Source organism: Octopus bimaculoides, chromosome 12 (assembly GCF_046866305.1).
Source record: "Octopus bimaculoides isolate indiv1 chromosome 12, ASM4686630v1, whole genome shotgun sequence".
Lineage (NCBI taxonomy): Eukaryota > Metazoa > Mollusca > Cephalopoda > Octopoda > Octopodidae > Octopus > Octopus bimaculoides.
In genome coordinates this window covers 59,374,641-59,397,192 of record NC_142939.1, presented here as the reverse complement: position 1 = coordinate 59,397,192, position 22,552 = coordinate 59,374,641, and the positions used below count along the sequence as shown (strand labels likewise).

At 37.3% G+C, this 22,552-nt stretch overlaps 2 protein-coding genes across 13 annotated transcripts in view; one reads left to right on the top strand and one right to left on the bottom strand.

The window, feature by feature from the left end:
- Nucleotides 1-7,834: 7,834 nt before the first annotated feature.
- LOC149133104 (hapless 2-like) lies at nt 7,835-12,241 on the bottom strand. The gene has a single exon (XM_089361114.1). It carries the CDS (start codon nt 10,372-10,374, stop codon nt 7,972-7,974), a length of 2,403 nt encoding a protein of 800 aa, XP_089217240.1. The 5' UTR covers nt 10,375-12,241; the 3' UTR covers nt 7,835-7,971.
- A 3,782-nt stretch (nt 12,242-16,023) lies between these two features.
- LOC106876311 (uncharacterized) overlaps nt 16,024-22,552 on the top strand; it is a 184,161-nt gene continuing 177,632 nt past the window's right edge. For 11 of the 12 annotated variants that reach the window (XR_016243858.1, XR_016243857.1, XR_016243856.1 and 8 more), the window contains exons 1-2: nt 16,024-16,421; nt 17,331-17,512. Coding sequence is in view for 8 of the 12 variants with exons in the window: in XM_089361122.1 (XP_089217248.1) it covers nt 16,414-16,421; nt 17,331-17,512 (190 nt within the window). In the remaining 4 variants the exon portion in view is untranslated. Of the gene's footprint in view, nt 16,422-16,753; nt 17,513-22,552 lie in introns of those variants that run through there. The other variant, XR_016243859.1, reaches the window with a different exon arrangement.

Below are 22,552 nucleotides of genomic sequence, written 5' to 3'. Positions count from 1 at the left end.
TAACATTTTCTATTATTATCAAAGAATATGTATATGTAGTTTTCCATATATGTATTTTCATACTTACACTGTTTTTAACATTTTCATCTTATTATCAGAGAATGTGTGATAATCAGTATGTAACACTACAAAGATCATACAAAGCTTTATACTTTAAATATATTCCTCTTATTATCATCAAAGAATGTATATATGCATTTTAATACTCAAACTGTTTTTTAACATTTTCTATTATTCTCAAAGACTTTTGATAATCTTTTTCTAAAAAAGTGAAACCGGTTAAGTAAATAAATATCTTTAAAATAAGTGCATTTTCAAACCTTCTTTCATATATATTTCCACTCGTACGGTATTCCACAACTTTACTTTATTATATATATATATTCTTTTACTTGTTTCAGTCATTTGACTGCGGCCGTGTTGGAGCACCGCCTTTTGTCGAGCAAATCAGCCCCAGGACTTATTCTTTGTAAGCCTAGTACTTATTCTATCGGTTTTTTTTGCCGAGCCGCTAAGTTACGGGGACGTAAACACACCAGCATCGGTTGTCAAGTGATATTGGGGAAGAAATACAGACACACAAACACTCACACACACACACACACACACACACACACACACACACACACACACATACACTCACACACATATATATATATATATATACGACGAGCTTCTTTCAGTTTCCGTCTACCAATTCCACTCACAAGGCTTTGGTCGGCCCAAGGCTATAGTAGAAAACACTTGCCCCAGTGGGACTGAACCCAGAACGATGTGGTTGGTAAGCAAGCTACAAACATACGTACATACATACATACATACATCTTTGTTGGAAACCGGCTCCCTCCTCAGTGGAAGATTTGTAATAATTAAAAAAACAGAAGAGACATACATAATACGGATTTGCGCAAAGCCCCAGAAATGTTAATATTTTCTAAGAAAGACCAAAAGACACAAACGTGCTTCCTCCAAATCCAAGCTATTAGCGGCACAGCAAAAATTTGTAAGCTGCCCCATAGATTCGCCCGTTGAGATTCTTTAGACCACGTTATCTGGCGGTTTCAGCATAGGAGGTGGCGGAGATTTATCTCTACGCTAGCTATATAAACAATAAAGCCAGTATACGAGTTTCTCTCGTGGTCATTACCGCAGTGTAGTTTGTTCTAACAGGACATCCACGTTTAACTGAGGATACCTCTCTGTATTAATGGTGCGTCTGTCATTAATATATATTTTTTAACAAGCTCACTGGCTAATCGTGACACTAGCGCCTGTTCTGGCACCGTTATTCTATATATCTCTGATGGAGAGATGAATAGCTGCTATTTCTAGCGGTCGAGTGTCCATCATTGACATGATCAAAGAAGGTCAAAATCACGTGATATGGTGGTCTCGCTAGAGATGGCAATATATACAAGAGTGCAAAAGCCAATATGAGAGTTTATCTCGTGATAATTACCACAGCATACTTTGTTCTAACAGAACACCCACGTTTAAGTGGGGACAAATATTACCTCCCTTTAGATGAATATTTGTACACACTTAGGTGTGTGCATCTACAAAGTAGTCATGCACATGCACACGCATCAAACACCTAAGTGCTGAAGAGGCTTGTTCACACATCTAACTACAAGCACACACTAACTCAACCTCATATTTACAAGCCCATAGGAATTGTTTTTATTCTCACGCATTTTAACTCTCTTGAGCTCTCGTCAACTTGTTACCATCATTAATACGGACCCGGGCTATAACGTAGTAGTAACGAGAATCACATATACTTGAAATCGATTTCATTAATGGAAACGCATGTTATAATGATCGTTATTTTTCTTTCTTTCCTTTTTTCTTTCTTTCTTTATTTCTTCCTTTCTTTCTTTCTTTCTTTCTTTATTTCTTCCTTTCTTTCTTTCTTTCTTTCTTTCTTTCTCTCTCTCTCTCTCTCTCTATATATATATATATGTGTGTGTGTGTGAGGGTATAATGTGTGTGAAGTGGTATATGTTGGAGTGTTGGTGGGAGACAGTATATTTTGTGAGGTGTCTGCCTTATAGAGGTGAGTGTGTGTGTGCATGGGTGCATTGGCGTGTGTTTTGGTCAAGCTTTTTGTCGGGCACGAGGTCATTGGTGGAAGGTTGAGTCCGGGGACTTGTGGTTGCAGTCATGTTGGGGTGCGCAGGTACGATAGGATGTACTTCCTTTCATGTGGGCAAGGGTTAAACATCTCACTCCTACTATTCAGGCAAGCATCCGGGTGATGGATACTCCTTAAAATTGCTCTCTTCTCAGCCAGGCATAACCTGCACTTCTTGCTGCTATTGAAGTACGGCTGGCATTTTTCCATGATCTTCCACAGACTTTAAAATGGAATATCCTGACCTCGTTGGATCTCGATCTCTCCCCATCTCTTTCGCTCTCTTCGATTCCCGACTTAGAATCGCAGAAGGTACATTCATTAATATTTGGTTCCACAGCGAAGCTACCTGCTGTGTTCTATTTGTGCATTACAGACCAGCCTCACCAAAGTCATCCCCGCACAGAATGAAATTTCTCATACACAACAAATGTAGTGAAATGAGATACAATCACCAACACAGAGTTGTTCAAAAGAGTATTATTAATGGATATCCTGAACCCTTCATCAGAAAACAGCCATGTATTAAGATCTCTAAGTATGTTCAAACCTCATACGACAATGCTTGCCTTCTAAAGCTGCCTTTCATTGATGATAGAATCACTTCTGCAACCTGTCAGGGGGTACTAAATATAGAGTTGGAGAATTCAGAGCCATCTCCATGAAAAATACTTGTCCAGGTATCAGCCAACAGACGGCATAAATATATGCATATAGGCTAAGTACTTTATAAACAATGTGGATGTGTATTTTATAGGCTTACGTAATATAGCACATAATATGTAATAAATATGGCAGATCCCCCGGCGGAAGTACCGTTCGCAAGCTGTATATTCTTATACAAATGCTTCTTTTCTTTCGAAGGAAAATGTATCCATCTCCAGAGGTGTGTTGGCACTCCGTCGCTTACGACGTCGAGGGTTCCAGTTGATCCAATCAACGGAACAGCCTGCTCGTGAAATTAACGTGCAAGTGGCTGAGCACTCCACAGACACGTGTACCCTTAACGCAGTTCTCGGGGATATTCAGCGTGACAAGGCTGACCTTTTGAATTACAGACATAACAGAAACAGGAAGTAAGAGTGAGAGAAAGTTGTGGTGGAAGAGTACAGCAGGGTTCGCTACCATCTCCTGTCGGAGCCTCGTGGAGCTTTAGGTGTTTTCGCTCAATAAACACTCACAACGCCCGGTCTGGGAATCGAAACCGCGATCCTATGCCTGCGAGTCCGCTGCCCTAACCACTAGGCCATTGCGCCTCCACTTCCAGAGGTGTAAGAATCAGAATATGATGGTCACCACTGAGCGGAATGTTGGGAATCTGGGAAATAAGGAGGCTATTTTTATTTAAAAATATAAATACCTCGGTGAACGACAAAACTAGTAAATGGATGATGAGGATGTTTGTGTTTTAACTGTGGAAACAGCAGCTGAACTTAAGAATGGAATTTTGATATATCAGTGACATCTTTGCTTTTTATTCTTTTTCTTTTTAGCCAATTCATCTTTAGACAAACTCATTCTTATAATGGATATTGCATTGAACTTACAATATATTGTAGTTTAACGACATGTTAAACAATTGAGCCCTTGAATTTAGTGTATATATTTATAGAGTGTTTAAGCCACTGAAGGTGGATTTTCAACCTGTATGAAATCAATATTTCTACCGAAGAGGTGCTCTTTCCTATATGTGAATGTATATATGTATGTATATAGTGGTACCATTGCTAGTTCTGTGCTTCTTATAGTAATCGTGTCGCTCTCCTCTGTGAGGATGCAATTTATCGTCAATGAACATGAATGGAAGAAAACATTCCGAGAAAAATTCTGGTGTGAAGAGAAAAGCGAGAGCAAACTGGAGGTCATAAAAAATAAGAACGCGGAGATGGCAAGGCAAATATAAATTGAAAGGCGGTGAGCTGGCAGAGTGGTTAGCACGCCGGGCGAAATACTTAGCAGTATTTCGTCTGTCTTCACGTTCTGAGTTCGAATTCCGCCGAGGTCGACTTTGCCTTTCATCCTTTCGGGGTCGATTAAATAAGTACCAGTTGCGCACTGAGGTCGATATAATCGACTTAATCCGTTTGTCTGTCCTTGTTTGTCCCCTCTGTGTGTAGCCCCTTGTGGGTAGTAAAGAAAAGAAATATAAATTGATACTTGTGAATCAATGTAATAATAATAGGAATAATGGTTAATAAAAAACAATTCTATAAGAAGTTTATAAGAGTAAAGCTACATTAACTTCGAGTAAACTAGCAACGAGGAATAGAATTTCTTCCAAGCACCATGGTTTTTAAAATGAAAGCTTTGGGTTTTCCTCTACAATTGAAAGACACATATAAAATTTTTTTTTAATTAATTTCAGCGGGAGTTTACCAAACATTTTCTGCATGTTCTGGTTGATTTGTTAGATTCAAATCTCGATTTGTAATTCAGAATATTCGTATAAGAGGGAAGGTTGCAAATATGGAGAAAAATGCAGTATCAACAATATAATTGAAAGGGATTATTTTCAATGTCTGAAACTAACCTATTTTGGAAAAGAATGCCTCCAAAAATTCCTATCTCAATGTAAAATTAATGAAGCTAATGTCATTTATCTTCTCTGTGATCTCTGATGTCATCTGACAAGCGCCAACCAAGATGACGTGATTCAGCCAAACTTTACCTGCTAAAAATAGCAACCCAAATGCTTTTAAATCAGAACCCGATGTTGAATGTTCAAGAACCAAAGGAAGGGCAGAATTTCAATCCCGGATTCATCCTGATTCCAAAAAGGTATATGCCAATGTAGAGCTGAGATACAGGAGTCACGGACAAATAGAATATCGCATTAATTAAGATAGATTACGTCTTTTCTTAATTATATATAATAATAATGATGATGATGATGATAATAATAATAATAATAATAATAATAATAATAATAATAATAATAATAATAATAATAATAATAATAATAATATTTTCTACACTAGGCACAAGACCCGAAATTTTTGGGGAGGGGGCCAGTCGATCAGCTCGACCTCAGTACGCAACTGGTATTTAATTTATCGACCCCGAAAGGATGAAATGGCAAAGTCGACCTTGGCGGAATTTGAACTCAGAACGTAAAGACAGACGAAATACTGCTAAGCATTTCGCCCGGCGTGCTAACGTTTCTGCGAGCTCAACAACAACCCTGCAAACCTTAGAGTTGGAAATTTTGCTAATTCTAGCTGATCGACATATCGGAAGTAACAAGTTTCATGTGTTGACGATAAGAGAAGGAAAACATTATGCAAAAATAAGAATCCACAATTGCTGCTGTGGATAAAGATATTCTTCAAAATTCCTTGTTTTTAATACGGCGCGACTGCTACTTTTAGCAGCTAAAGCGATACATGCGCCACAGAATCCGAGAAAGCGATCTTACGAGAGTAACTCGGGAAGGATCTTTGACAGGCATTTTAATTATCGACCCCGAAAGGATAGAAGGCAAAGTTGGTCGCAGTAAGATTCGATCATAGACTGTAGAGAGCAGAGACAAATACCGTAAGGCATTCATTCCAGCCGATGCTCAAATGACTCTGCCAATTCGCTCCCATAAACTGTTGAAGAGTGAACACATTTTCATTACTTTTTATTATTATATCACATTAAAATATGGTAAAACTAATTCATAAATCCAACCGCATATTGAAAATGTTCTTGCACAAATTACTGTATTTATATAGATTATTGTTGTCAGTTAGCACGGAAGATGTGCTTTCACGGTACCAGTTAACGTGCTAGTCGAGGGATGCTATATGTGCGCATGCGTACGTGTGTGTGGGTGAAGGTCGGTGTGTTGCTCTAGTGCAGTAGTTCTTACACACACCACCGGATAGCTCAACTGATGAAGCGGAAAGCAGTCAGGTCTGTGACTCCTTGTTCAACAAGGTTTCTGCTTAACCTCCCTGTGACAATATACACTAACTGGATGCTGGATGCTTTGCGGGCCTATGTCAACTTAACAAGGAAGCTCAGAGGAACTGAGAGTTTCGGTATGTAGTGCGTAGTCCAACTTTGATAGATATACCCAGACGCTTAATATTCACCGCTCTGTAAACCCTGGCGGTGAGTGCAAGAAGAAAAATACTAAAACGTTAATGGCTTATACCCTGAGAAAGAAAACAACTGTGGTAGTCAGCTTCAAAGTGGTTTCTGAAAAGCTGGATCTCCAGCAGACTTCAAGAGCTAGTAAAATATTCTAATCGTCTTGAATCGTGTCACTAGACCTACTTCATTCTCAGTTATGACAGTAATACCAAGAAAGGTGTACTCCTAACTCCTATATACAGCTTTACTGAGCAGCAGTTTTCTCTCTCCTCTTGCAACGCGTGTGTGTTGTGTGTGTGTGTGTGTGTGTGTGTGTGTGTGTGTGTGTGTGTGTGTGTGTGTGAGGTCAGATGTTGTCAGGTCACTCGTGGTGCTACTAGTAACATGTAACCAATACAACCTGTCGCATGGTCGGGCCGGCAACCCTACAAAGCATGCTTGGTAAGGAGGGCTGTTTGCAGGGAACACTCTGCAGGACGAAAAACAAATCCAGTGAAAGGACGGATGAACTCAATAGAGTTAAGGCTATCCAATAACTGGGAGTGAGATCCTCCTTTTCTTTGTTTAGACATCACTCTATGAGAAAGAAATTCCGAAGCAAGAGATGTTGTTCTTGCTTGTTTCTAGACTACTTGGCTTTGTAGGTGGGAGTCGTAGCAGTGTTGTGCAAGCTGTTATTGACTTTAGATTTCAGCACGGGTATTGCTGATAACCATTGTCATTAAGATCTAGGAAAGGATCATTTGTCACAGATGGTCATATTCATCTACAAGTCGACAACCACAGTGCATATATGTATGTGCATGTGTGTGTGGGGGTGTGTGTGTGCGCATGTCAGTATGCATATATACTTTCGAATGTAATCAGCAGACTTATTCAAATGTATAAAATTCTAGATTTATTCATTATATTCCTTGTCTACTTTTAAATGTATTATAATCATGTATGTATGAGTGTGCACGTGTGTATATGTGTGAAAACACTTGATCACTATATTATCATTTATGTTTTATCCTTACAGAAGAAAATGTAATAAGGACAGGTGAAAATGTGTTTAGTATTCAACAATTTATTGGAAATGCAACATTGTTTTACTGCAGTCTACATAAAAACGTCGGAAAATAATCTTTTCACGAATTTTTCCCTTTGAAAAAATAAAAATACTTAACCATGGTAATTTGATACGCATTAATATATTTTCCTTTCGCTGCCCTTGCCTGTAACTGTCTATAGTTATGAAGTTCGTTAGGATCGATATTCATCACAAATAGTTTAAATTTCATATTCGAGAAACATAACACAAAATTATTTTAGTCACTCCTTTAATTTGTGGTACATTTTATCGACTCAGTTTCGTCTTCGTTGTATGCCCGCTTGTTGATCTACATTAAGAATGTCCTGAGAGTTAGTCCTTTCGAATAGGATTCAAATAAATCGTCAACATCTATATCGTCTATTTTTACGAAACCAAGCTCTATTCTAATGTTAAGTATTTCTTCAAAAAAATTCCTCTGGTCAGTGTGTCAGTGAAATATTAAGCACACTGAGGTCAAATATGTTGGTTTTCACTTTTCCCCACGATTCAAGAATATTTTCAATGGCGTTTTTTTTTCTTTTGATATATTAAACAGGTTCACAAATTCTACCAATGAACAATGGTAAAATATGTTGCAGGTTGTCACTTTCCTCCAAGATTTACAAATATTTTCAATGGCATCTTTTATATTAAACTGTTTTACAAATTCTGCCAATGAAATTCAAGAACATTTATCTTTTATAGGAGTTCTCTTGAGTGTTGAACACGAAGAACGCTCAGATGATGAACTACTCTCATGACCGTCGCGAATACATTGGGTTATATCAGGTATGTGACATGCTGAAAGATTATCCCCTACACTTTTCTGACAGTCTGAACTTTCAATTGAACTGGGTTCTTTTTCTGTTTTTCGAAAATTATCAAACACACTTTTAAATTTACTCTTTCGTTGGCAATCCTTCATGGATAATTTCTGAGACTTTTCCAACGATTTTGACACTGAATCCTCACGACATTTCCCTCTATATATTCTTCTACCATATTCCTCTAATATACAATTCCTTTCTTCTTGGATGTGATCCGGCAATTCGGACTGATCTGATGATATTGTTTGACATGATGTTCTTCGCAAAGTACGGTGCAAACCAAAGTTTTCGTCGCCTTCTTTGACCATTTCAACAGTTGTTTCTAATTTTTCCCACGATATATCCATTTTCTTTTTATTTATTTTCGTTCGTACTAAAAGCCAATGCAAGACAATAAATGGCAAGTAAAAGAAGAATAATAAATTCAGAGCACCCATTGTCTTGTACTGCAAAGCACGCGCTCTTTCTTTAGTTTTCGGATGCACTGGGTAACCGTCTTCATCGTACTCTACTGCTTTTTGCTCAAGGTCTTTTTCGAGATATTCACACTGATAGCTACTTTTTATAAAAACACACAGCCCTGCTTCACCAACGGGAATTGGGAAGCAAAAGCCAAAAGTGAATTTTAGTAAATTGAGTAGCATAAGTAAAAGTAAAATTGTGCATACAATAACCCATGTTTTGTCACGGGGAGCTTCTGTGACAGGAGATTGAGTGGTAGATCTCGAGTCTGTCAATTCGCATTTGTATGGTAGATCACAACTACATTTACAACCGACTAAACATATGCATGTTTTGTTTTCTTTTAAAATAAGTTCTTTTGAATTCATTGTTTTATCATCTTCGTTCCATAATTCTATTCGACACTGCGATGGAAACAGTTTTTTATTGGCGTTTTTAGAGGTAGTGTTGTCGCTTTCTCTTTCAATAGTTAAATCAATACTCTGATAAAATTTCACTATTTGTCCTTGAAATGGCATCAATATAAATGTCTTGAACTGTTTTTTCGGTTCACAGTTTAATAATATTTTAAAGTTTCCTGTAACTAGCCCTGTGTTAAGAATATTTATTCCAAACTCGTATTGGCTGTCGTAATCTGTAAATGGATGGCTGTATATAGTTCTGATAGAACCTTTACCTATTAATGGAATTGCAAGAGGAAAAAGGTTTTTATTGAGATTTATAATAATTTCCAGCTTCGCTTTATCTGAACGCTTTGTATTTGCTACAAATAACAATGTCTTATTAGAATTCCAGCCAGGAATTTTCCCAGTATAAGGGGCTACAGGTGCGGCAAACTTCGATAGAAAATATTTTGATTTCTTTGCATGGGTACCGCTGTTTCTTATCTCCTCATTTTGGTCAGGCTGAGTTTTGGAGCAAGCTTTTACAAAGGTGTCTGAACATCTGTCGTTCTTTCTGTAAACAGAACCGATAGATATTCCAGTTGTAGCACACAGTATTCCTTTTATATCAAAATCTTTCTTCTTGATAAGCAAGTATTCACGAACACCTTCCATGTTCTGTAGACTGTTGTTTGATGGTGTTCTTGAAATTGGTAACAATAAATAATTTAACTTTGGACAAATTGGGTTTTTACAAGTAGAAGAAGTAGAGTTAGCCAGATTATGAACGCGGGCCGTGAAATAAAGTTTATCGTCTTCCTTCTCGATAGTTTTGCCGTTGACAAGAAAACGACTGCTTTCGGCGACTCTTTTCTTTAGATCATCTGTTTCGGCGCCTGCTTCCTTTGTTAAGACCTCCATTCTTATACCCTGAATGATTACAGGGTCGTCGAGCGTATTAATAGAATACCATAAAGGATCATAGAGAATACAACGAATCTGAACACTTTCAGGACAACAGTACCCTTTGATTTTGTACGATTTGCTGCCTTCATTAGTTTGCTTGCAGAAATTTTCGGTATTTTTATTTTTATTACAAGTTTGATTGTAAGCTATTTCGTATGGTTGATTGTTGACAAATTGCAAAAATTGAATGGGATAACCGATCTTTGAGTTGGGAACGTAAAGGCGCAGAGTTAGTGAATCTTCGAAAAAATAAAATTGCTTGGTCGATAAATCAATCATAGTTTCAATGTTAAAAAAACGATCCATTTTCTGCTGTTCGGGACTTTGCATATCTACCAGAAGTTGTACGGTCAGATACGTATCGGAATCTGAACTTAGCTGTTCCTCGTCTGAATGTTGTAGAAGGACGGTTAAAACATATGTGCTTAGCAATGTCTGTAGCTTCATAATTCCACCATAATTAATGAAATTTAAATCGTCCACAATATTTGATTGGATGAGCGAGGCAGAGGAATGCAGAAAAATATAACATGAAGAAATATATAATTGTATATATACCGAATTATGCAAATAAGCACACGAGAAATGAAAATCAAAAAGCTTACTGATTTTATATATCTTCAAAAAGCGGGATTCTTATCTATTATGTTCATTTTAATATCCATCCTTCATGAAAATGTCAGACAGTTGGCAATATCGCGTTTGTTTAGCGTCATTCTTTTTTAAACAACTTATTTCCTCTCTTCAACGCTATTACTTTGAATTTGACTCCCTGTTGATAAAAATCGGTTCTGAATAAATGTACACATTGGATTAATATTATTGATTTCAACATCGGTGGAGTAGGTACCGGAAAAGAGTCATTAGTCGTAACTCTTTAATTTTACTAATTAATGTTCTCTTACACATGGTAATATTTACGTTTACTTCAATGCTGATATGAACGCACGTGAGTGTGTTGTTCTTCTTCTTTAGTCCAAGCTACTGCAGACTTATGACCAAAAAACATTCCAGAAATTACTAATCTCCCAACTTTTTTTTCAGTCATTATATCTAATACATACTATATTATCCGTTGTTATTTTTGATATTATGTAAGATATTATGTAAGATATTATTTGAGACATTTCCCCCCGCTAATTCTAGCAGCTCATGCGAACAAACAGACGTTTTCGTTGATTCGTGTGTATGTATGTGTACATGTGTGTGTGTGTGTGTGTGTGTGTGTGTGTGTGTGTGTGTGTGTGTGTAACTACGAAATGAAGCTTATTTCAATATTTTTATTCAGTACTTATACATAGCAACAAAAAAAAGAGAAAAGAAAGAAACTAAAAGCAAACACACATGATATTCGTTAGATTGACCATTCTGTCTCATGATGTTCATTCCTGAGGCGCAGTGCTTTCATCCCAATTTGATGGAAGAGAATGACACTCCAAGGACAAAAGTTAGCTGCGGTTTTAACAGCGGCCGATACAAAAAAAAAGGAATTTGTCCTTTTATGCCCAGAATCCAACCGTGAGAACCCAATAAAGATTGCCCACATGTTGCACCTAATTAATTATTATCGAGTCCTGTTTATGTTGAAGAACTGTATCGTTCTACCTAAAGAATACGCACACCCGGTGTTTGAGTTAGGGCTAGGGTTTTTGTTACCTCCGCCAAATTCTTCTTTCGCTGCGCAGCGCACCATGTTATCTCCATTTAGGACATCTCGACAAACTAGAAGCCACTATCCGTTCATCTACGCAATTCATCTGCAACATCATTTTTCACAATACTTGCAGGCAGCATGTGGAGTTTTTTGTGAGATTCGGCAGCCTCTGTCCTCGTGCAGCATCTGACTTAAAATTGCCGGCTCACCTCTCCTTCATCGCCTCCAACTATAAACTCATCCGCGAAGTTCCCCATAACACATTTGGGCCTCGTATGGACAACGAGTCAGTAATATAGGTTGGAGTGTACAACCTGTTACAGGGCGGCCACTTTATATACGTATGTTTGTTGAAGTCGAAGGTATGTTATGTTTAAAAAGCTTCAAATGTCTGGAAGCTTTTCTAGGGACAACAAATGAGTTGTTGGAAATATATTTTGATGCATAGTGGGACTGTGTAGAGCAAACACGTAAGAAGATGGGATACAAAAACCTCGAAAACCTACTCAGAAGTTTCCAAATGTCTGACAAGTGTTGAATGGATTTTCCTAATATGTCAGTAGCAGTGGCGGCTCGCAGATAAAATTAGTGAGGGTACAGCTTCAGAAGATTTTTAGCCGTTGTTTTAGTATTGTGTAAAAGGAAACAAACATATAAAAAGAAAAATTAATACATAAACTTGATCGGTTCGCGTTTTAGCCACTGCTGGGTAGTGTGTTTAATTTGTTCACTGAACACCGCTGCAAATTCCCCTTTGTTTTTCAAAAATCCCCCTAAATCACAAAATAAGGGGGGAGTCTGCCCTATTTTTCAAATCCTGACAGCAACAATGTAGCTGGAAGCAGGATAATAATCTAATTCTACACTTTATCACATTCAATAATATAAACACGTTTTTAAGCACAATACACGCGAAGTCAAAAAGAAACACTACCTTTCACCAGCACACAAGGGCAAGCACTGCATGAACGACAGTGCTCTTTCTCCTTAGCGAGCAGCTTCCTATCTCGGGCATGTGAGCATGCGCACATCAGCCAAACACTGTGTCGCTGGAACTGTGAAGCGCACATTTGTATACAAGGATTTTTGTATTTTTTTTCATAACTAGGGGATGGCTACTGACATTAAGCTTAAGGATTATATAATGTACAAGTATAAAGAAAGAATTAAAGAAACAAGGACTCATTATATTGAATATTATCGATAATATCGAGTGGAGATAGGGGGTGCTGCAATTTCGCAGCGCCTATACACGAGCCGCCACTGGTCAGTAGAAACGTGGAGCAGCCACAATGGATCATACGCATTGAATCTGGATAGAGTATTTGTCAGGCTAGCGAGTAAGGTCCCTGTCTACGAGTCTTATCTAAGTTGATTGAGCAAATTAGGAATTTTAGGTCTGAGGAGCACAACTAGGTGTTGTGAACAGTGTAAGATGTCCACAGTTCAATTTGATCGGCTACACAGGCCTCAATCTCATGATTAGAGTGGAGGGGTAGCTAGTCAGAAATCTAAAAGAGGTGGTTAGTAAATACATCGTGCTAATTTGCTAGCATCGAGAATGGTCCTTTATTATTTCTTCAACGCAAAACATATGGCTACTTTGTTAGAGCTAAGATTCATGCCCTAAAACACGAAAAAGAAAATGCTGCAAGCACTCGTTCAGTGTCCGGGCATTGTTGGCTTATAATGCTTTGTTGAACAGCTGTTGTTGCGTGTAGGACGGATCCAACTATCAATGGAGCCTTTGTGACGATTGCAATGCTTTCCTATAACTATAATTTCTTTCTAGAAGGTTGTGTAGTGAACGAGGTTGAAAGGTCTGAGGGCAGAGACTTTCCTCTTTCGAAGATTCCTCATCGACTTCTTCTTGTTGACTGGAACCTGGGGCTAAGTTCCAGCTGAGCAAGTTATTCAGTCAGTAAGACATTGGAAATGATGTTAGTGAAGTGAAATTCAAAGAAGTGCAGTAGTTTGGATTAGAACTGGAGGAACAGAGAAGTGAGAAGTTCTGTGATTTCGAAAATGCTTATGAAATTTATACATAAATATTTGCTTAAAATAACATATATTTTTGCATTTATTTATTTAACAGTATTTAACAAATAGGTTTATTGTCAATTAAAAGATTTCGATTAAAAGACATATATAAAATCAAATTGCCCATAAAAAGTATTTGCTGTCTACGGACCCCCTGTCTTGTCCTTGCGGACCCCCTGTGGTCCGCGGACCACAGTTTGAAAACTCCTGACTTAGGAGACACGTTCAATGGAAAAGATGGATCGTAACCAGCGACAGATGCTAGGAGAGATGTGCACGGAATGAGTCGAGGGGAATTGTGCAGCATGCTAATGAAGAAGAAAGTCATTAGAACTGAAGGAAAAGAAAGGTGAGAAGTTTTATGATTTCGGAAATGAAACATTGGTAATGGAGGTGGAGCAACCGACTGGCTGTTGGTTCGTTTACATCCATATGATCTAGTCGTTCGTCAAAATAGATCAATAGAATGAGTACCAAGCTTAAAAAAATAAGTTCTAAGGTTAAAATTGCTCGTCTAAACCCTTTAAATTCGGTACCCGAGTATGGCTGCAGTCTGATGACTAAAGCAAATAAAAAATAAAATTTGAAATATTCCCCCTCCCCTTTTCCGAACTGTTTTCTTTTTTGATTTCTTTTTTCTTACTTTTTTTTTTTTTTTCAAAATATTTTTTCAGATTTCTGCTTTGTTGGACATCAGAAATTACGATTATGCAAATATAGATTTTCACAAATATCCCAATTATTTTGTTATGTTTCGTTTCGAATTTAAAAAATTTTTTTTTAGAAGTTTTTAAGGTGGGAGGAATAAAATTTTGATTTTTGTATTTGTTTTGCAGAATCGTAATCTTCGATGTTTAAAAACATACAAATCCGAAGAGGTTACGGCTTTTGGTGATCTGGAAGATTTCCGACTTTATTCTTAAGGATTACCAGCGGCTCCCAAATACGTAACAATTGGTTGGCACTCTGTCGCTTACGACATCGAGGGTTCCAGCTGATCCGATCAACGGAACAGCCTGCTCGTGAAATTAACGTGCAAGTGGCTGAACATTCCACAGACACGTGTACCCTTAACGTAGTTCTCGGGGATATTCAGCGTGACACAGTGTGACAAGGCTGACCCTTTGAAATACAGGCACAACAGAAACAGGAAGTAAGAGTGAGAGAAAGTAGTGGTGAAAGAGTACAGCAGGGTTCGCCACCATCCCCTGCCGGAGCCTCGTGGAGCTTTAGGTGTTTTCGCTCAATAAACACTCACAATGCCCGGTCTGGTAATCGAAACCGCGATCCTATGACCGCGAGTCCGCTGCCCTAACCACTGGGCCATTGCGCCTCCACTACGTAACAATTAGACACGTATAAAAAACGAAAGGTGACGGAAATTACAAAACTAGTTCACACTGTATCGCGTTTAGATAACGCCTTTGCTCAATATGAATACTCTCCCCAAACTCAATAAAATTAAAATATTTTCAATATTATGTAACCGACTGTGATCGTTCTACGATCAGCTCTCTACGATAAATAATTACATGAAGGAATCTAATGCGGAAGTAAAATACCTTTACCGTGCAATAACTGAGTCGCTCTCTAGAAAAATAAATTTGCCTAAACCGGAAGTGACGTTTACACACCTGAAATTGACGCCAAAATCACTAAACAAAACAATTTGAGACTTTTAATAAAATATTTTAATGTAATTTGAAATACTCTTCAGTTTCACACCGTATGTGTTTGTAGTTAACCGGTTAGATATATCTGGCATTAAATACTTGTCGATTTCGTGTGATAGAGTATTTAGACCCTGGTCACCTGTATATCGGCAATTCAGGTTCGAATCATGATTGAATCCAATTCATTCCTCTCATGTCTGTAATGTTGTTTGTTAAATTAAATATTCTGTCTTCATATAATTCACCCTAAAATTTAGTGGGGGGGGGGGCTATTCAAGAAAAATATTCAACAATTTTTGATATAATGTTTAAATGTGAAATTTGAAACTATTTAAGAGAAAACCTATGATAATTTTTTTTTTCAGGAATAAAGCATCGCAACATGTTATAATATTGGTTTCTGTTCGACAAACACCCTATATATTTTATTTGAAGCAAAATTAAAGGTTGTGGGCACACATATTTTCCCAGGAAATAATAAAGTGAAATTGCTTCAACTAAGAAAAAAAAAATTCTCAGATCTATCTACGCTGTTTATCTTTCATTTGGCTCTCACTATATACTGAGACCTTATGATAAATATATCATCTTATATTCATATATAATCTATCATATATATCTAAACGCTTTAAACATATTCTCAAATTTATTTACATCAGTATGTATTTTATATTTCATTAACTCCTTGCAATAAATATTATCGTATTGTTTTACGTTGGTCCAGTGCCTATATAAAAAATTTCTAATTAAAGCACAAGTCCAGAAATTTTTAGGGGATGTAGTTTATCGACAGCACCGATTCTAGTATTGACTGGTACTTTGATTTATCGACCAGAAAGGATAAACAGCAAAATTGATCTCGAGAAAAGTTGAACTAAGAACCTAATGACGACGCCCTGGACACTACAATAGGCCTGTTTCGATTCAAGTGCAGTTTAGTCCATAAATGACGTGTCAGGTGGGCTGTCTGAAGGCAGTAAAAGTTTCTTCGAAGTGATTAACTCGTAGTTGGGCAGACGCGCGCACACAAACACGTATCGCATATCTACCTCTGTTAATATTTATTTATAGAGAAAGACAAAGAGATCGATATATATCGGCATTTATACACAGGGATAAATGAATTCGTAAGTAGTTACAAGCATACGCATTTTTGAAAAAAATTTACACTGATTATAACACACACATTTAGGTACATACAAATAATGTCAGATTTTTCTATACACACGATAACCACAAGAAATTAAAGAGGTTTGCGTTGCGTTCGCAGGCAATTATAGGTACACAAACGCATATATACACACACGTATAGCCTACTAGAAAACAAATGCCATTTGTTTTGGTATAGACCGTCTAGTAGATGAACTCACATGTCTATATTTTAGATTCTCACGCATATACAACCATATATATATGTGTGTGCCAGTATGCAAATTTCCGCATATACCCATATGAATTCACACACTGACAAATCATGATTAGTGTTTGCTTTGGTGTTAGTAGACATACACGTATAGTGTCTTACACACTTATTGCTGACACATGTACCCTCTCATAGACTCACACATACACGCGCAAACCCATAGTTAACAGAAGTCTTAGTGGCCTTGGTACGATAGTAGCTAACGACAGGAAGAGAACGTCTCGGAGTAATATAGGATACGTATGCACACACACACACAAATGTTTACGGAAGATCAATAGATGATGGATCGATAGCTAAATAGATGTATTGATAGGTAGATCAATGTCTTGGGGAGTTAGAGAACACAAAAAAAGAAAATTTAGCATCCTTTCTTAAATAGCCCTGCAACGAACAGCCAGACCGACACTAAAAGCAAGTGTAATAACAACGTCAGCAAATAATTAGTACGAAAGTATAATATATATTATCTATATATTATATGCTTCAAGCCACTCCATCTATCCACGTCCATATACATTCATACATATAGGTTTGCACACTTATCTAATTTTTCTTTTTTTTTTTTACTTGTCTCCATCCAACAACATCTGCGTAAACGACTCCAAACCAGTGAAAAAAGTATGATCAAGCGAAACGGAGCTGCAATCCGGAATCTACTGATTGCCGTAACCTTGGTGTCTTTAATGTATTTTGTCTATATGTATCATGACATCCAGTCCCGCCTTCGACATTCCGATATTGTTAGTGAGAAGTTTAAAAGAGACAGAGAATCGTTATCGTCCCAACTCAACGGTCAGTTTTTTTTTTTAAATCTTTTTTTTCTTTATTAAGTTTCATTTTATTTATTGTAGTCTGTTTGAAGCATAAACTTCACAACCTTTCTTTTTGTGCTAAAAATAAAACAAAACACAAAAGAAATACAAATGATTTGTATTTCTACGTAAGAACTGCAGCGTCACATTGACACCTCTCTTCCATATATGTGTCTGTGCGCACAAAATCATGGTTTGACGCGCAACACATCATTTACACACACACACACTGATTGATCTTATTCACAACAAATCGCCCATCACTTGCACAAACTTGCTCTTATTTACAACACACATACACGTACCCATGTGCATATTTCACTTACACCCACCCAAGACAAAGCGGGATCCTCTATGTGGTTGATCGGATTGTTAGAAATAACAGCCAAATCTCCCACAAATCACACTTTATTATCGTCTAAGAAATGAATTCGTTGAATGGTATAGTCCTGGGTCCCCTCTCTGCATGTAGGAAAGGGAAAAACAGTCGCGACAGGACTGTTTTTGATCTTACACCACTCGATCAGAGCTGTCCTGGGGCGCACCAGCCACATACCCATTTTAGTGATACCCTCAATTACACTCATAGACCCACCTTGCTTTCAATACACGTCGTACTCGCATTTCATTCTAACTTTTTTTTTCACATCTCATTAATGACACTCTTTTCGTCTCCGATATGCAAAACATCATGTCTCTTAGAACTAGACCGCGTATCACTTTCACACACATACACACTTCCTACATAATTGCTCGACCTACGAGAAATAACGGCCAGATCTCCCTCAAACCACGCCCTACCGTCGTAAAGGAAGGACGTGTTGATTAATGTAACTATAAATATGCAAAAAAAAAGCTGGGATGGTCACAATAGAGACGACTTGGTTAAGACGACTGCTCGATCAAGGCTGACTGGCTGCTAAGCAACAACAGTCCTTGTATGCACATATTACAAACATGAAAATGTTCATAAATATTTCACGATTCAGCTTGCATAGAGATTCTTTCCTTCTGTTTCACTTAAACACATGGTTATGAACACATCACATCGATAGTATATGCATAATAAACACACAAAAAACGCATCTTTTTCATGCTTTTCCTAATTTAACACACGGACAGATTGCCCATATCACCGTCTATCTCTTTTACGACCTCCAACTTCATATATCACTTAACTTTTCTCACGTCAACACAATTTTGTCACTTCCACGTGTACTGTACGACAATGAATGCTACACTTCAACACGCACACACACACATGCAGATTGTTATAACGAACTGTAATACAACGTTACTCAAGCGCTTGGATTTTCGTTTCCAAGCATATGTGAAACTTGATACTTGTCTATTTCAACAAGTACTTTTGAAACGAAACCCAAGGCTTTTCAGACATGTATCGCGAGCGCACATTTTTTTTTTCCATATTCGTTCAGAGCAAGTTGCTTTACACCTATTACACTATTTTCCATTTGTATTTGTGCTCTGGTCAAACGCTTTAGTTTAACCTATATATTCATACATTTATTGTCATTTGTTACTTTTCTTGTCTGATCTTCCGTATATCTATCAGCGAAAAGTTACAAAAGTGTCTCTACAGCCGAGACTTCTGCATAGCATGTTAAGCTTTGATGAGTGCCTCGAGTCATTTTCTGTCGATTAAAAATAAACATTGCTCTGTTTCTCTTTTCATCCACTAAACCTGTGTGTGTACGTGTGTAATCTTACATTTAGCATTCAATAACAATAGTAACCATATAGTTACTCTATAGAATACTTCTTGCAGAAACAAACATGCATCTTATCTCTTTCTCCCTTATCCTTCCTCCTTCACCTCTAAACATTTCTGTATCGCTGTCATCACCCCTAATACAGTTTACCAAATCTATCAGGTGGTTATTTTAAAGTTCACTGTTATTCTTGAACTTTCTCAACTGCTCACTTTGTGCTCTTTCTCCCCTGAGTCTTAACTTAATTGTAGATAGTCAACAGGGTTATTCCATATCGTGTGTTACTCAAACTCGTGACTAGCACTGGTTTTGGTTACTTCCATCGAAAGAATGAAGTACAGATAACACGAGACGAATAGTGATTTCCTTCATTGGTTCAAGGATACAAATTAGAGAAGAGGAGAAAATTTGAATGTAACAATCATCACAAATACGATTTTGATCTTTGGAGGAATGGAAGACGATGTTGAGACCTTAGAATTCAAACTAAAAACGTTAGAAGAGAGAGAAAGAGTTCCAAATTTTCGCACAAGGCCAGCAATTTTAGACAGAGAGAACAAATTGATTATCTCGACCCCAATTTTCAACTGGTACTTATTTTATCGACCCTCAAAGGATGAAAGGCAAAATCGACCTCAGCGGAATTTGAACCGGAAAAGAAAAGAAACAAATTGAAATGAAACTTTTAAACAAATTGCACTCCATTCTCTTTATGAAAGGTGGTATGAAGCTTTATACAATAACCTTTCATGAAACTCGAGAGATGAAGTTCATTCTAAGCTAATTGATCAAGGTACTTAGGGAAATCATAAGGTAGCAAACTGACTGAATTGTGAAAGCGTTGGATAAAATGCTTTGCATTCACCCAGGTCTTTTGTTCTTCTGCGCTCTGACTTCGTATCCTGCCGAAGTGAATTTGTAATTCAATATTGATAAATGAAGCACCAGCCCACTACAACTCCCTTGTTCTCTCTTTTCAAAGATCCAGACTTCTCACATTGTGTCAAGCTGGTCGGCCACATTGGGCTACAATTTAAATTTATGCTAGTACTTAAATTTTTTTTTGTTTTTAATTTGGGCTATTTGCTGCTTTAAAGTTAACCTTATTGAACATCATATCGAATTAGCTACTAAATAATCCTTACATATATTTTTGTACTTAGCAACTAAGTAATCCTTACATATAGGCGTAGGAGTGGCTGTGTGGTAAGTAGCTTGCATACCAACCACATGGTCCCGGGTTCAGTCCCACTGCGTGGCACCTTGGGCAAGTATCTTCTACTATAGCCTCGGGCCGACCAAAGCCTTGTGAGTGGATTTGGTAGACGGAAACTGAAAGAAGCCCGTCGTATATATATATATATATATATATATATGTATGTGTTTTTGTGTCTGTGTTTGTCTCCCCAACATCACTTGACAACCGATGTTGGTATGTTTATGTCCCCATAACTTAGCAGTTCGACAAAAGAGACTGATAGAATAAGTACTAGGCTTTCAAAGAATAAGTCTTGGGGTCGATTTGCTCGACTAAAGGCGGTGCTCCAGCATGGCCACAGTCAAAAGACTGAAACAAGTAAAAGAGTATATATTCTTGCAATTTACAGCCAAGTGATCCTTATATGTATTTTCACAATCCTTACTAATAATAGTTTTACAATTAGCAACTAAGCAATCCTTATGTGTATTCCTGTAATGATCAACTAAACAATTCTTACACATTTTCTTGTAATTAATTAGGAATTAGCAACTTGAAAAGAAAGAAGAAAAAGGATCAAAGGTCCTTCCTCAACCATAGGCTCTTATAAGGCTGGTTTCCCAGATTCTTTGGTATATATACCTCCCCACACCAGACAAGATGCCAATCCATTGCAGGATTGCCCATTTTTACAAGCTTAGTGCACTGGAGTACCATGAAATGAAGTGTTTTGCTCAAGTACACAAAGCTTCGTGTGGTCTTGGAATTGAAGCCACAATCTTACAATCATTAAACCACGCACCTCCACGATTTATAATTTAGGGCCACGGATTGGCTCCCATGCCAGTGACATGTAAAAGCACCCACTACACTCTCGGAGTGTTTGACGTTAGGAAGGGCATCCAGCTGTAGAAACTTTGCCAGATTAGATTGAGCGTGGTGCAGCCTTCTGGTTCACCAGTCCTCAGTCAAACATCCAACCCATGCCAGTATGGAAAGTGAACGTTAAATGATGATGATGAATATATATATATATATTTGTAATTAGCAACTATGCCAATATTCTTAAATGTATTCTTGTAATTAGCAACTAAATAATGTTTAACTATATTTTTGTAATTTACTAGTAAAATTAGTGAAATTTTGCAAAAATTAATTTTCAAAGGTGTAAAAAGAAAGAAAACAAAGTTTGTCACCGTAATCATCATCCTACACCTTTGAAAACTTAACTTTGCAAAATATCATTAAAGACTTATGAATCATTAAACAAAGTTTTGTGGGCGTCAAACTGTAATTATGCTGTAAAATCTTCAATTTGGGATACTTTTCTTACGTAATATGCTATGTTTTGAAACTCTGTTCTACTTTTCATTGAAATTGATCTGGTAGTCTTTGTGTAGACACTGGACTGGAATTCTTTGCAAGATATAATTGACAGGAACAATTTCTGCTGACAGTTGCTAGAAGTTGATCATTACTTTTTTCAAATGCTTTACAAACATTAAATCATGTTGTAAATGACAAAGTTTTTGCTGTAGTGAAAACCTGAGGAAAGGGAACAGAGGAATCTGATAGGTTTGGATTTAGTTGTCTATCTTTGTGGAGTATGGAAACCTTCATTTACAAAAATTTCTTTGTTATTTTTTTTACATTTTTGCTCCCTCTCCACTTCTGAGCCCTTATTTTTTCTCATGAGTTATGGGACTTCAAAGGACATATATTATAAAACTCTGCCATTAATTCTTTCTCCACTTTAATCACCACAAAGGGGTGAATCTCTTAGGAATGAGAATCTTTTTCTAGTACCGAGGAGGGGTTGTAAGTTCATAAGAATGTGAGTCATATCTGTGCTGAGGACAATGGCCATTTGTTCATTTTCCTTTTATATCCATTTTTCCATGTTAGCATGGATTAGATGAAATTATCAAGGTGTTGTTTTACAATCAGATGCCCTTCCTGTCACTCACTTTTACTTGATTTTAGACTAAAAAATTTTATTCCACATGTCTTTGAAGGAATAAAGCAGTTTTCAGAGAACTGCAACTGTAAACAAACATGCAGATACTCATGTGCAGACACACACACACACACA

Coding starts and splice junctions, on each gene's coding strand:
- LOC149133104 (XM_089361114.1), bottom strand. CDS start 10,374: ATGAAGCTACAGACATTGCTAAGCACATATGTTTTAACCGTCCTTCTA.